General features: G+C 47.0%; 2 protein-coding genes across 2 annotated transcripts in view; both read left to right on the top strand.

Annotated features, from left to right (window-relative positions):
* Window positions 1-2,025, top strand: part of LOC108792449 (whey acidic protein-like) — a 2,839-nt gene extending 814 nt beyond the window's left edge. Inside the window, exons 2-6 of the mRNA XM_018563235.1 lie at window positions 218-388; window positions 466-603; window positions 724-929; window positions 1,660-1,797; window positions 1,918-2,025. Coding sequence (XP_018418737.1) covers window positions 218-388; window positions 466-603; window positions 724-929; window positions 1,660-1,797; window positions 1,918-2,025 — 761 coding nt within the window. The remainder of the gene's footprint in view (window positions 1-217; window positions 389-465; window positions 604-723; window positions 930-1,659; window positions 1,798-1,917) is intronic.
* A 2,753-nt stretch (window positions 2,026-4,778) lies between these two features.
* Window positions 4,779-7,459, top strand: LOC108792447 (whey acidic protein-like). The gene is made up of 3 exons (XM_018563234.1): window positions 4,779-4,830; window positions 4,901-5,038; window positions 7,308-7,459. Exons 1-3 carry the CDS (start codon window positions 4,779-4,781, stop codon window positions 7,454-7,456), a joined length of 339 nt encoding a protein of 112 aa, XP_018418736.1. The 3' UTR covers window positions 7,457-7,459.
* Window positions 7,460-16,295: the final 8,836 nt, after the last annotated feature.

Below are 16,295 nucleotides of genomic sequence, written 5' to 3'. Positions count from 1 at the left end.
CCCCACTTGCCTGCAACACCCCCACCTCACAGTGCCTCTGGGCCTTAGCCTTTTTCTTCTCCAAAACATGGAATATGGACTGGAAGGACATCCTTTCAGAAAAGGATGCACATAATACGAAGTGCTACAGAACATATTATTATTTTATTGGTTCTACTTTAATCTCTGTAAAGTATCTTTAATACTGTAACTATTTTCTATATCTGATATTTCACAGCACCGCCTCCACCTCCAGCTCTGATTTCTGTGTGTCCGGCCTTCAATTCTTCTGTCTGTCTTCATTCCAAACCCGGTCGTCCAGAGTGTCAAAATGACAGCCAGTGTCCCAAATCCAAGAAATGTTGTTGCTCCGGTAACTGCGGAGTGATGTGTGTGACCCCGGAGAAAGGTAACACCCTGAGCACCCTGTGATAACATTGTCCTATAGAGCCATCACTGACCATTGCCTCTGTCCTCTGTCCACAGTCAGAGCCGGCCGCTGCCCGGACATAAAAGCAAAGTGCCGTCCAGAGCCCACCTATAACTGCACCACAGACAGTGACTGCCCCGGAAGTCAGAAGTGCTGCAATATATGCGGGAGGACCTGCTGGAACCCAGAGCCAGGTACCACCTATTGCATAAACTGTGGTTCAATATAATACATGATCAAGGATTCCCAGAGCACTTTGGCTTATCTTCTCCTTACGAGTCATTTGCTGACGGCTTTCAATGTCCTTTCTGCAGAGCTGAAGGGGACTTGTCCCAAGAATGATGGAGCTCAGTCCGACTCCCTCCAATGTAGTTCTGTAAAGTGCAGCCGGAACTCAGACTGCAAGACGCGGGAGAAATGCTGCCCCTCCGGAGACGGACAATCATGTGTGAACGCCCAAACAGGTGACAAAGAGGGTTCCAAATATGAAAGTTTAGGCTCAGTTTCTAATCTAGAACATGTGTGTTATTTTTGGTCATGAACACTACTTTCAGACAAGATGCTCTTATTTTCAGCTCTCATTGGCTCTCACAGCTGACAACATTGTCTGAGGACATCTAGTGGTAGGAAAAAGTAGTGCGATGGAAATCTCTGGACGGAGGAGGAATATTGCAGAAAAAGCTGGATTTGTTATGTTATCTTTTAATGAACTATTCATTGTTACCTTGTTATTTTTGTCTGAAGTTCTGGAAGCTTTAACGACCCTCATAGCTTAGTGGACTGGTTCAGCTCCGCCCAACATTCATTGTTCAGTTTTGGGTTGTAGCATCTATCATCTCATTCTAATTCAGTGAAATATCCTAAGCCCATAAGGATGTTGCTGACATACTTCCTCCCTAAACCCTCCATGATCTATTGTATTGTCAATGGAGACTGTGCAAACAAAATGCTGGATGGGCATTGGGAAATGGGTGACAAAGCTGGAAGCACACAACTGTCCATGATGATTGCCCTTACCTGTCAGGTGGTAGGAGGATTCTAAGTACCAGTACCTGGAGGGGTACAATGATTCGGCCAAGATCCTGTAGATATTTGTGTTCTTCTGCAAAAAAATTGGAATATGGAATGGAAAGACATCAAGCTTCTTCACTCAGCTTCCAGTGGTCTTTCCTAGACGTTGAGAAGCAAGAGAGTATCAGTGTGATACATAGGGTGATCACCCACTGTGTTACATGTGGTGGCTCCTGTAGGGACAAGAACAAGTACCTGACTCCCTGGTGGTGTACAGACCAGGTGCCCCTGACGACACATTAGGTTGGTGGGTGAAGACACCTTCCACCGGGAAGAAGCCGGGTGATCTCTTGCAAGCAGAACAAGTGCGCTCCAGTGTAGGCAGAGGAATGTAGCTCAGACAGCTCCCCCCAGGGAGGTTAGAGGGTAGATAGTTGCTCTCTGTTATCACCACTAAACTATAACAGGGTGTGTGGTGCCCCCTGTACTCATTACAGTGCCAGAGCTCCTGCGCAGATGATGTTGGCTTAACACTTAAAAAAGCCCCCAGTGGTCACCTACTCAAGCGGGACTTTTACTTCTGGACTCTTGTACGCCACCACTGAATGGTGGCATCCAACTGAGTGGGGGATTTCCCAGCCACTCTTTCGTATCAACACTAAACTGTAACAGAGTGGAGTCTGGTGCCCCCTGTACTCATTACAGTGCCAGAGCTCCTGCGCAGAAGATGTTGGCTTAACACTTGAAAAAGACCCTAGTGGCCCCCTGCTCAGGATGGACCGGTGACATACAAATTATTTGATGATTTACCAGCATTGGGACATCATACAGAGTCATTTCTGAGGACTTCTGTCCTTGTTGGAGGTTTTACTTTACTGCCTTGGTGTCCCTCCTGTGAGGCTCACCTGCTTCTCCTTAAATATAACCCTGACCAGAGCTGGTGATCACCCAAACATGACTAGGCACATTAGCCGTCATGACCCGAACATACAACAGGAATCAATAAGTAATAGGATAGCTGATAGTCCCTAGTCACACTATTGGGAATACTCTAGGCAAGTGGTCCTAGCAAATGACCAAAGAACTCAGGTAGAAGTCCCCTTATTTTGCCCCAGGTTTCTCTTTGCTCTTCAGTGCTGTATGTATGTATCAGCACCTCCAGCCCAGGGGTACCATACCCTCTACAGTACAAAAAATGCCCAGGACATTAGAAGATAAGGTCACTGAACATGTTCACGCTGCCTGTTCATTTTCATGCTCTTCGTCAGGATTTGTGGCTTGGTTGGACAGTCTGTCACTACCGACCTAACCTGTCATATCCTGTGCATCAGATTTAATAAAGTTTTGAACACTAGTTGAATTGCTAGTCCCGTGGTGAGTAGGGATAAGCAAAACTGATATTTCACTGATAATTGTGATGGGTAATTTTGTCAAAATGTATTGGAGTCAAAGAGGAGGAGAAATTAAGATATTTTGGTGATGTCTGGCTTTGTCATGGGTGCTTCTTCGCACAGTATCATGTGTTTCCATGATGCAAGCTGGCCAGAGAATGGGGGCACTTAATGTGAGTGGGGGCACTTGATGTGAAGGGAGGAACTCTGATGTGAAGTTGGACTCTTAATGTGAAAGGGGGGCTCCTTATGTGAAGGTTGACTTTTATTTGAAATGGGGAACCCCAAGGATTTTTTTTTTTCATATGAATGTTTTCATTCTGTGAATATTGGGTATAGTGTCACTGACTCTCTCTGTCCTTCCTCCACAGCCAAATCTGGACGTTGTCCATCCCTTACAATCAATTGCTTTAGAGCTTCTTATACCTGCGAAAGTGACGACGAATGCTCTGGAAATCAGAAGTGTTGTGATATCTGTGGCAGGAACTGCTGGAACCCAGAACCAGGTATCACCGATCACCTTCTTTACTGTGTTATACATAAAGCTGGCCAGTCGCCGTCCTTCTACATTATATAGCCTGAGGATGGCGCCGTTATTCAGGACCCGCAGCTTTTCTATTTCCTGTGTCCCTTTTGCGTCTCTAGCTTGCTTATCTGAACTGTCAATTACCTGTCGAGATGCTGTGTGTGCTCTCTACAGAACACAAAATTTCCGCGACACTCAACTGTACTAGTCAGCCAAGGGGAATTAGTAAACCCATTTCTTATTTTTAATGAAAGCAGAGGATTGAGATACATGTATTTGCAAACATATGTGGAAGCTTCACACCAAGCCAAGGTACCAGTGTGCCACACGGTGCTGCCCATTGTGCCTCATGTTAGTTATGAATTGGATAAAAAGTTTGCCATTCATTTTCCTTCCTTCACTTCCTCCAAATTGCCTCAACACCTTATTCTTCTGCCATCAGTGCCTGTAAACCCTCCACCTCACCGTGCTTCAGAGCCTTAAAACCATCCCTCTACCTCCATTGCCAGAACATGTTCCCCTCCAGCTCCCAGGGCCTGAAACATTTCCCCCTCCACCTCACCGTGCTTCACCCCTCTACCCCCATTGCCAGAACATGTTCCCCTCCTGCTCCCAGGGTCTGAAACATTTCCCCCTCCACCTCACCGTGCTTCACCCCTCTACCCCCATTGCCAGAACATGTTCCCCTCCTGCTCCCAGGGCCTGAAACATTTCCCCCTCCACCTCACCGTGATTCATCCCTCTACCCCCATTGCCAGAACATGTTCCCCTCCAGCTCCCAGTGCCTGAAACATTTCCCCCTCCACCTCACCGTGCTTCACCCCTCTACCTCCATTGCCAGAACATGTTCCCCTCCATCTCCCAGTGCCTGAAACATTTCCCCCTCCACCTCACTATGCTTCGAAGCCTTAAAACCATCCTTCTACCTCTATTGTCAGAACATGCCTTCCTTTTGCCCCCTAGGTCCTGAAACAATTCCCCCTCCAGATCTCCCGCTTTAGGGCCTGAAATACATCCCCATACTTCCATCCGCACAATATATTGCCTTTCATCCCCCAGTGACTTCAACTCTTCCCAGTAGAGCTCAGAGGACCTGAACTTCTCCCCTTTACCTGCAATGCCTTCATGTTCCTCTGCAGCCCCCAGTGCTCGAAACACTTCCCTGTGCAGCCCACAGTGTATGAACTCCTCCCCTCTTCTTGGTAGTGGGAACAAGCTCATCAATTATATTTATCTGTGCAGTTTGACTTTGTTGCAGAATGCCCGGAGTGAGAAGGAGTCTTGAGAGGTTTTTTTTTGGCATCCTCTGATCTCTCACAGCCCAATTGTCTTTCCACCTCCAGATCTGATTTCTGTATGTCCGGCCTTCAATTCTTCCATCTGTATCTATGCCAGACCCGGTCCTGCCGAGTGCCACAATGACAGCCAGTGTTCCGTCAACATGAAATGTTGCTGCTCCAACTGCGGCCTGAAGTGCGTGCCCCCGGAGAAAGGTAACCCCCTGAGCACCCTGTGATAGCATTGACCTATAGAGCCATCACTGACCGCTGTCTCTGTCCACAGTCAGAGCCGGCCGCTGTCCGGACATAAAGGCAAAGTGCCGTCCAGAGCCCACCTATAACTGCACCACAGACAGTGACTGCCTCGGAAGTCAGAAGTGCTGCAGTATATGCGGGAGGACCTGCTGGGACCCGGCGCCAGGTACCACCAATGACTTAATGTACAATAAGCAGTTTGGTGTATCTTTATTGAAAATATAATTTTGGTAAATATTTGCACAATTGTCACAATTGAAGTAGAAAATGGGCAGCGCCATCTTTCATTCTGCCGGTTATTCAGTTCCAAAAAATATATGTTCTGGGGGGTCTTTTACAAGTGTCTCATTCTGTAATGTGCAAGAGAAAAAAATAGCAAAAAAAAAAAAAGTTCTAGCCACCTGAGGTGCAAAATAAGGGGCAGGGTCTGGCAAAAAGCAAAAAGATTAAAGGATCAGTCCACCCGAAAATTATATTTTAATTTTAGGTGAAGCATAATAGACTCTTCCTGTGACAAAACCAATGATATGACGATCACTTACACATATAATAATGATGATGTGAGAGAGCGGCAGTCTCAAATCCCACCGCCGGCGTCAGAACGTGACATGTCACACTCTCAGCCTTACCCTGCACAGAGATTGGCCGGCTTGTGAAACAGCAATCTGTGCGGCCAGCAGACTGAGAGTCAACGTCACCGGGGTCAGTTACTTTCTGCAGTTAACCCTTTACACACTAAACAGTAGCTGTCACCCTCATGTCTTTTAGCAGAAGCATAATCCTCCTGTCCCATCGCACTCCTGACCGGACAAAAACCCGAATCCAACTGGGTGGGTGTGCGGTGGTGACAACGGATGCCTCCGTGAAATGTAGATAGATGAAAGTAGTCACTCGCACTCCACGATATTAAAGTCAATGCTGTTTATTGACTGAGATAACACACATCTCCTTAGCGATGGGGACGCATGGTCTCGAAGCGTCGCTAAGGAGATGTGTGTTATCTGACAGATGTGTGTCAAAAAACAGCATTGACTTTGATATCATGGAGTGCGAGTGACTACTTTCATCTACCTTTTAGCAGAAGCACACACCATTCACAGTATATAGTATAGCGGTTCTGACCTTTAGTCACTGCCACACAGGACAGGAGGACACTGGCCCTCAGAAATGACGGAACATTCTAGCATGGTTTCTGTGGAAAGCAAGAGCCTTGAGCTGCAGATGAGGCAGGTTTTTGTTGGAGTCGCTGAGACAACCCCCCACCCAATCAAAAATTACCGAGGAGTGTCATGTAAGAGTGCTGAAGTGTTTGATTATACTTCTGAAGACACTCACTTAATGCCAATTATTCAATCCATATATATATTTCCAGTTTTACAACCCAACAACCAACATATCATTGCATAGAATGCAAGTACGATTGGTCAGACAACAAGCATTCTATGGATGTATTATTCTCAAGAGGTGTAATGTGTTCATTCTCCTGCTGGACATTGTAGTACAGAGGCGTGTTTGATATCAAACTGACTGTCATCTTCTTATACATTTGTGTAAACACTTGGGGGGTTATTCATGTGGCAGTCGAAGGCATATGCTATGGCTCGACTGAGCCGAAATGACACCCAAAGTGGGGCAAAGAGCCTGCTGAAGGCCGGCCTTTTGCCCCTCAAATGACAGCTTGGCAGAGCTGGCTGTGATCTCATGGCTGGCTCCGCCCAGTTGTATTGATAGATCAGCTTTCCCAATGGCGCTGTTCTGTCATTAAACAATAACAACTGGGCAGTTTTTTAAAAAACTCTTTTCATTGATTTGCTATACCGGCTATTGACTCACTGCCGTTCGCCCTTCATTCACATAGGGGCCGAACGGCAGTGAGTGAATAGCCGGACGCCACCGATCGCCATTTGGCTCGGCTATTCTGCTCGGTACCTCCGTGGCATAGCAAATCAATGAAAAGAGTTTTTTTTAAAACTGCCCAGCGAGCTGCCGGAGCTCCGGCCAAGCTGATCAAGGTGTTGGATCGGCTGAGTCGAAGTCCTTCTGCACTTCAGCTCAGCCGAACATGCAGAGGTACAAGGTGTTGTAAAATGGAATGTATTATTTTGTCAATTTGACAAATACTCAATTTTTTTCCTACATTTTAGGGAAATGGAAAATTAATTTTTGCCCATCCCTAGAACTATTGAAACTTGCAGGGCCATTCACAAAAGGGTGAAGAGTTTGGAGAAGGCCGGAGAAGGGAACAATCTAGGCCAACAGGGAACTGGAAAGTGAGCTGAATTGGAGAATTTTTCAAAATCAGCGATGTTGTCCTAGATTGTTCACTTCTCCGGCCTTCTCCAAACTCTGCACCCTTTTGTGAATAACCCTTTTAGAGTTTTAATATCCCACACTCACTGTAATATTATGTCTGATTGTACCGTCTCTCCATACAGAGCCACTGGGGATTTGTCCCAGGAATGATGCCGGTCAATCTGGCTCCCTCCAGTGTCATTCTGCACAATGCAGCCGGGATTCAGACTGCAAGATGAACGAAAAATGCTGCGCATCCGGAGATGGACAGACATGCGTGAATTCCACCTAAACTGAGCCCCATAGAGAGAGGGAGAGAGAGACAAGAAACTTCATGGAGGAATCAAAAGTCCATAATGACATGAAAAATGATCTGTGGACCTTTTAGGTACACTTGTGTTCTCAGGCTGATAAGAATAAACTTAGCAATGTATGTTCATGTTTTAAAAGCCTAATTTCTGTCTACATATGGTGACATAGCTGACCCGGTGATATAGCTGACCCGGATCGTATAGCGCTGATCCCGATCTGTGCATCGGCCGAAAAATGCCAAAGTGCCATTTTCCTGCCGATACATCGGCACATCAGTGCTTTCTTTCCTCCCCGCTGGGCGCTGCTCTGTGTCCCAGCGGGGAGGAGAGAAAGTGACAGCCGGCTGAGCGCTGCGGGAGGAGAGCGCTGTGTTTGTGGGGGGGTTTTTTTGGGGGGGGGGCCCAAAAAAAATCTTGCACCAGGGCCCTTTGTTCCATAGGTCCGCCACTGGTGATATAGTAAGATGTCCGCAATCCTTTGCCTCATAGTATGTAATTAGTCATTAGTATCATGTGATTCACATGCCACCATCACCACCTCTGACACACACATCCCCGGCCATCCAATTGATGTAAAAGAATACATGATGCTCATGTGCCCATTGTAGGTGCTTTTGGCGGTGGACATGGGTCAGCATGGGCACCCTAATGGGTCTGTGGCTACGGAGTCCCATACACAACAAACCACAATGCACTGTGTGATCAGACACCTTTCTATCAGAACCAGCATTAGCTTTTCCAGTAAATTGAGCTACAGTAGTTCTTCTATTGGATTGGACTGCACAGGCCAGCCTTCCCTCCCTACATGCATCAATGAGCCTTGAGGGACCATTACCTTGACACCAGTTCAACGGTTTTCCTTCCTTGGACCACTTTTGGTCAGTCCTGACCACTGCAGACCGGGAACAGTTTTGGAGTTGCTCGGACCCGGTCATCTAACCATCACATTTTGGCCCTTGTCAAAGTCGCTTAAATCCTTACACTTGCCCATTATTTCTGCTTCCAACACATCAACATCAGGGACAAAATGTTCACTTCCTGCCTAATATTTCCCACCCACCTACAGGTGTCATTGTAGCCATTTAATCAATGATATTCACTTCAACTCTCAGTGGTCAGAATGTTATAGCATACTTGCCTGACTGCATTGTGCCAAGTGTAAAGTTTGTCGTTGTTTTTCAGGGGTTGGGCTTGGCCCCTTAGTTCCAGTGAAGGGAACTCTTAAGGCAACAGCACCCCAAGACATGTTGGACAATGTCATGCTCCCCACTTTGTGGGAAGAGTTTGGGGATGGCCCCTTCCTGTTCCAACATGACTGCGCACCAGAGCACAAAGCAAGGTCCATAAAGACATGGATGGGGGAGTTTGGGGTGGAGAAACTTGAATGGCTGCACAGAGTCCTGACCTCAACCCCATAGAACACCTTTGGGATGAATTAGAGCGGAGACTGTGAGCCCGGCCTTCTCGTCCAACATCAGTACCTGACCTCACAAATGGTCCAACATTCCCATAGACACACCCCTAAACCTTGTGGGCGCCTTCCCAGAAGAGTTGAAGCTGTTATAGCGGCAAAGGGCGGAGCCAACCCAATATTGTACACTACGGACTAAGACTGGGATGCCTATAAAGTTCATGTGCATGTAAAGGCCGGCGTCCCAATACTTTTGGCAATATACTGTATGTTCAATGGCAAACTGCAGTCTTGCGCTAATGTTCTTTTTGGACAGCAAATACTTTTTTGCCTGGCACGCCTCCCACACAGGTAAAATGGCGTAATCACTAATTATAGAGTATAAGTAAATATACTTTGATGCCAGCTGGTGCAAGAGTTACCTGTAGAACTTGCAATGAAATTTTAGCAGTAATTGCTTCGCTCTTGGGTTGAATTTGCCGGGTCGGTCAGTTCTGGACAAATTAGAAATCATTTGAGATCTTAGATTATTTCCTTACAGTGGCATGATTGATTTCAAGTTATTTGGTGATCATTTTTTAAATCCCTTCCCTCATAGCTATCCACAACTTTCTTTCTGAGATTTGTCTAAGGTGATATGTGTGGTATCATCAAGCCAAGATCAATAGAGCTTCAGGAGTTTTACTGTGATCTTGGCAAGATGATTAGTATGGATGCACCGATACCAGGTACCGATACTTTTCCAGCTCCAAGACCAGACTAGAGAAAAATTCAAAAGTTAGGAGGCCGCTGTCATGTGTAAGGAGCACGCGGAGCTCCCGGGATTTGTACATCTCTGTTTTAATGTATTATTTTGTTTTTATAAATATAAATTAAGGGATGCACCGATACCAGTTTTGCGAGTACGAGTACTGGTCTGTTTTTTTTTTTTGTCATCTGACACTTTTTCTAAAACAATACAGACCCCGCAAGGCACTTCGCCTTGTGAAGCCCTAATTGGCTAAAGCCTTGCACCTGACCACCATCATGATGACTTTGCACCAAATATGTCTCACAGCTAAGTCCCAGCAGCACAATATAAGGCTGCTTACACCGCAGCACTATGTAATGTGTTGCTGGAGTTAAAAAAGAGAGTTTACTATCATTGTTCTATCAGAATTCTATCAGTTCTATCAGTGTACTATAGCAGTTGATTATTGCAGTCTATTGCAATGTGCATCATGTCTGAAAGGCAGATGCTCCCATGCAGCAATAAGAGGGCAAGCAGCCTCTGTGTCCGCAGGCTAAAGTTGTGGACGTGGTGCATCCTCTGCAGGCAGGGCATGCTTGTCCTTTTTATCTGCTGCTGGCCGTGTTATTCAGCAACAACATACAGAAGAGGTGGTTGATTGGATAACTAAGCCATCCTCATCCTCCTCTGTCACCCAGGCTCATACTGGTTCTCATTCCACCGCAGCTGCCAAAGCGGCCTATTCTGCCTCCTTGTCCACAGCTACTCCTGCCCTAGCCTCACCATCATGCATGGAGGAGTCAGCTGAATTGTTTGAACACAGCGTCAGCCACATACTGCTGGAGGATGCGCAGCAATTACAATGGTCTGATGTTGGCTCTGAGGTTGAGGATTCGTAAGAGCAGCCACCCTATTGCATCAGATGGTAGAGCTGCATTGGTGCAGGGCGCTGTTGTCTCACAGCACACGTCCCGGAACTCTGCTGTCTGGGAGTTTTTCCACCACATTTGTAGCAGACCGCAGCATTGCTATTTGCAATCTGTGTCTCAAGCAGATCAAGCGTGGTAAAAACATCAACCGCTTCGGTACCACGTGCTTGAAGAGTGATCTGACCTCCTGCCATGCAGCCCATTGGCAAGAGCACCAGAAAAAGGTCCACACTTCTCCTCGCTCCTCATCTGTCATCTCTACCCCCCACTATACGTCATGCCATGTCAACAACCTCCACTGACAGGGATGATGGTATAGCAATGGGTGTCAAAGGTCCTTCTGCTGAATCTGCCAGCAGCCCACCAGCTGTAGATTTTAGCAGTGAAATTTCTCTGCCCCAACTGCTGCGGAGGAAAAAAAATACTGTCCCACCCATCCACATGCTCAGCGTCTAGATGCCAGCTTGGCCAAATTGCTAACTTTCCAGCTGCTGCCTTTCCAGCTGGTGGACTCTGCCCCGTTCCGTGAGTTTGCAGAAGGTGCTGTACCAAAGTTGCAGTTTCCCAAACGCCATTTCTATTCACGTAAGGCCATTCCAGCACTGTACCATCTTGAGGAAGGCAATGTTTTGGCTTTGTTGGACAGGGCAGTCAGCAGCAAGGTCCATGTTACCACTGACACGTGGTCCAGCAAGCATGGTCAGAGACATTATACTTCCTTCACAGCACACTGGGTAACTCTGCTAGCAACTGGGAGGGATCCAGGAAGGGGCTCCGTGGTTGTATGCGACTATGGCAGCAACCTTCTCTCCGTCCTACGCCTGGGAAAGTTGACGCATGTACCATGCTTCGCACACGTCCTCAATTTGGTGGTACAGCGTTTCTTAACCAGGTACCCAAGGCTGGCAGAGCTTCTCAGGCAGACCATAAAAGTCTGTAGCCATTTCAGGCGCTCATTCTCAGCCAGTGTTCCTGGCTGGAATTCAACATTAATTCCACCTTCCCACAAACAGTCTGATTTGTGACATGCCCACCAGGAGGAACTCCACTTTGGCAATGCTGCAGCAGCTGCACAAGCAGCAGAGGGCCATCAATGAGTACTTGTGTGAGTATGGCACAAGGACAGGCTCAGGGGACCTTGGCTTTTTTCCCCCACATCAGTGGCTGCTGATAAAGGATGCATGCACTGTATTGTGACCATTTGAGGAGGCGACAAGGATGGTGAGCAGGGACAGTGCATGTATCAGTGACATTCTTCTTATATCCTTCATGTGGTCCTGCTGGAGCACACTCTGCGCGGAATTATGGATAGGGCACTTGAGGCAGAACAGCGGCAGGAAGAGGAGGACTTAATTTCCTCTCAAGGCCCCCTTTATGCAGAAACCATTCCTGCGGGGCCACATGTCACACAAGAAGAGGAGGAGGAGGATTATGTCAGCCGTGGGGGCATTGAAGCAGAGGATGACATACGGCAGTCTTCAAGTGAGGGCTTTCTGTCCCCAGAACCCAAGGAGTAGTACGTGGCTAGGAGGAGGAAGTACATGATAGTGTCATCCTCAGTGACCCTGAAGACTTGGAATCTCATGCCTCCTCCAACTTACGGTGGATGGGCTCCCTTATCCTGCAAAGCCTGAGAAAGGACCCCAGGATTCGTGGTATCGAGGAGAGGGATCAATACTGGTTGGCAACCCTTCTTGATCCACGTTACAAGTGTAAAGTTGCAGAGCTCATCCTGCCCTCACAGAGGGAGCACAGGATGAAACAACTTGAGGACGCTTTGAAGAGAAACTCTGTAACACCTTTCCAGACACTGGTAGCTTATCAAGTGATGAAAGAGATGCTTCTGAGGCTTCCGTTGGTCAAAAGAAGAGCGTTGGAGAAGGGGGCCGCCTGACTGATGCCTTTTTGTTAACTTTAGGCACCCATCGGCAGCGTCTTCATCATATGGTGCAGGATTACCTAGGGGCTAAAGCAGATCTGGAGACCTTTCCAGCAGATGATCCACTGGCTTACTGGGTCTTGAGAATGGATCACTGGCCAGAGCTTAGCCAATATGCATAGTTACATAGTTACATAGTATTGGGGTTGAATAAAGACATACGTCCATCAAGTCCAACCCATATAGGTCCACTCATTCTTAGGGATACTGGTATCCCTGAATATTACGGTCCCTCAAGAAATCGTCCAAAAGTTTAATGAACAATTCCACACTCTTAGCTGAGATCACTGCCGGTGGCAGTGAGTTCTGACCCTAACAGCTAACTGACCCTAAGAGATCTGACCCTAACAGCTCTTACTGTAAAGAACCCCCTTCGCCCCTAGTACCATGGAGGTACTGGGCTGCCCTGCATCCAGCGTGCTTTGGGAAAGGACGTTCCGTGCTGCTGGAGGTTTTGTGACAGATAAAAGAGTGACTCTGTTGACCGGCTGACATTTATCAAACTGAATCAGTCCTGGATCAGCAGCAGCTATTAATTAAGCTACAGTTCGCGGTAAACTGAGATGCCGCAGCCGGATGAATCCCGACATTACTGTCTGGATCCGCCCAGCTGCGTGATTGACAGCTGGCTCTGCCTATCTAGAGGCAGAACCAGCTGTACGCGCCCCCTCCCCCGTCCGTTCCGCCAGTCAGCGCTGGAGGATCGGAGCGGGGAGGGGAGGAATCCCTGCAGGGAGCCATGAGTGACAGTCACGGGACTCTGCAGGAACTGGATCGAGAAGTGAGCCAGTGACGGTATGTGTTCGCTCACCTCCCGATCTATTGAGCCGACCTTTGACAGTTTAATTGTCATACGTCGGCTCTAACTGTGAGGCTGAGTGATTTTCACTCACCTCATAGTTCTCCTTTAATCTTAGCTCCTTTTCTTGCTTTCACCTTAATTATGGGACAAAACCTGCCCCCATGAATTTCCCTTACTTGGCCTTTACCCTGCAGTGACAGAGTTAACCTCCTGGTATATTGCTTTCTCCACCTTCTCTGTGTTCCCAGATATTCCACGGCGTTCTGCAATCCTGGGAGGTTGTCACTGTGATGTCACGGGAGGGTGTCAACAGATTGATTTGTATATTTTTTCACTGAATTCTGCAGGTGTTACGTGTTCTGATCAGAGGAGCTGGAGATCACATCCAGAGACATCATGGCGTCATCCTGGATCCCCGTCCTCATGGCTCTCATCTTCTGCGCGGTGTGTACTTGGACACCATGTCTGTCTGCAGGTCAGTGGCAGCAGCAGCCGTGTACAGTGACCGGGGGCTTTACTTTACTGAGAGCAGGAGGCACTTTTAGGGGGATTTGTAGGGTATCTTCAGGAAGTTATACCTGTAAACTTTACCTAAAAATATTTTCACATTTACTGTTCTATACTGTAACGGCTGTTTCTCAGTCTTTCTCCATCAGGGTTCTATATGACCACAGGGGTCCTATAGAGGTTGTAAAGGGTTTTGTGAGCAGTCAGCAGTGGTGGACCAATGATCTGCCTGATGGTGTATGTATAGTATTGGCACTAACACCACTCAGGGCCAGCTGTCTGTAAGGGGGACATTCTTTCCACTGACTACCAATGTAAGAAACACTTTTCCTTAGACCACAAATTTAAGATGGGGTGTTCTCCACTGATTATCAATGTAAGAAGGGCTCTTCTCTACTGACCAACAATGTAGGATGGGCATACTCCCCATTGACCACCAATGTATGGAGGCACGTCTCCACTGACAACCAGTGCAAAAGGTCCCTTCTCCAATGATGACCAATTTAAGGAGGCTCTTTTTCACTGATCACCAATGTAACGGGGTCTTTCTCAAGTGTTGACCAATGTAAGAAGTTCCTTCTCCATTGACAATCAAGGTAAGGGGGCCCATCTCCACTAGTCACCAATGTAAGGGAGCACTTTAGCACTGACCATGAACATAAAGGAGCTCTTCTTCACTAACCATTAATGTAAGGGGTTTCTTCACCACTGACCATCAATGTAAGAGGGGGTATTCTTCGCACTTACCACCAATGCCAGGGGAGCACTACAGTTTTTACTGCCTGTCTGTCTGTTTTGGAAATACTTGTTTGTTTAATTTCAGCTTTATAATTAAAATCATTTGGTTGTACATATCAGTTTGAGTGCCAAAAACAACCCTGCCACGTGGTGAGCCTGTGATAATCACATGGTTACTGCATAATAATCACATTGATTGCATGATAGTTTCTTGATCGGGGCATGATAATAACATGATTGATAACTACAGAAACAGCAACAAAGTACAATCATCGTCTTTGGTCCTCACCTTGCAACCCTTTATCTCCACTCATGCTTTAGTTCTGGGGTACCAAGGATCCTGAGTCTCCACTAAGTGGAAGTTACAGATACTTTCCTGAGTCCTTATATCTATAGGGCATCCACCTATAGGTGTCATAAAATTACCCCTCTTTAGGATCACCTTGTCCCCAGGAATTCCACTTACTGTATATGAAGCTTGCACATGAATGGCATTGCACTCTTTATTGCAGTTCTGGTTTATTACAAGGAAGGTGGGAAAGGAGGACGGAGAATACTCAAACTCATGTAGCTCATACAGCTCCTCAGCTAGCAGTTGTTGGCAGGTCTCAGCATCCAGGAGCATCACGCAGCATCTACTGGAGCATGGCGGCCACAAAGCAGGAGATTGGGATGTTACTGCCCTCCACCTCTCTTACTTTAGAAGGACCTTTCAGGCCCATATGGCCGCCAGTTGCACAGTCTGCTTGGAGGATCACATCATCTAGTACCAGGAATCAACATTGGGGGCCTCACAACAGGTTCAAAGCCGGTTCACAGGGGAAAGGAGGAAGAAGGACATTTCTGGAACAGCCAAGCAAAACAAATGGCAAACACACTCATCACTTTGTCACCAGCTTTACAGCAAGGTGCACATGGAAGGGCTTTATACAGTCCAACAGATGCCGTTGTGATGTGTGGGGTCCCTTGTGTGTCCCTGTGCCTTTAAGGGAGGTTGGGCTTCCTCCTGACAAACCTGCACCCAATTTTATCTTTTGCTTCATGTGATCCAAGATGGAGACTCTCACAGTTTAGAGTCAGGACCGCACTATACAGTATAGAGGCGACTTGGCGCGGTGCGGCTTTCACATTTTCTGCAGAAGACGTTTATCTAAAACCTCTATTTTTAACCTTAGTGGTGAGACAAATTTTTTTGCATGCTGGCTGGTGAGTGTGCTGGGAAACTTTTTGTTATTTTTGGAACAGTGACTCCCTGTTTCGGTATAACCCACTGATGGCAAGCTCACCAGCGCTTGGCCAGCTGACAAGACAGACAGGACACTTTGTGCCGAACCTGTCACAGAATTTGGAAGCCTATTCAACATACAGTAGTCTTCCAGGTGACAAAATACAGATTGTCCCCAGGCACAATATTCTGTAGAGTAAGGCTGTCAGAGATCACATCCCTATATTGTCACACGCACATTGTACCATTGTAATCTTCCAGACGTGCCTGTACAGAGCCCTAAAAGGTGTGGTTTGGTGTGGTGTGCTTGGTTAAACCTACAGGTACAGATAGAGAGAGCGGGAGATAGATAGATAGATAGATAGATAGATAGATAGATAGATAGTTTTTTATAAAAAAAATGTAAGAAAATGGTTTCTCCTTCTTCTCCTCCTTCTCTTCTCATTCTTCTCCTCCTTCTCCTTCTTCTCCTCCTTCTCTTTCTTCTCCTTTTTCTCCTTCTCCTCCTTCTCCTCCTTCTCTTTCTTCTCCTTTTTCTC

This window comes from Nanorana parkeri, unplaced genomic scaffold, assembly GCF_000935625.1.
Source record: "Nanorana parkeri isolate BGI_ZX_2015 unplaced genomic scaffold, ASM93562v1 scaffold644, whole genome shotgun sequence".
NCBI classification, from domain to species: domain Eukaryota; kingdom Metazoa; phylum Chordata; class Amphibia; order Anura; family Dicroglossidae; genus Nanorana; species Nanorana parkeri.
This window is presented reverse-complemented; position numbering and strand designations above follow the sequence as displayed.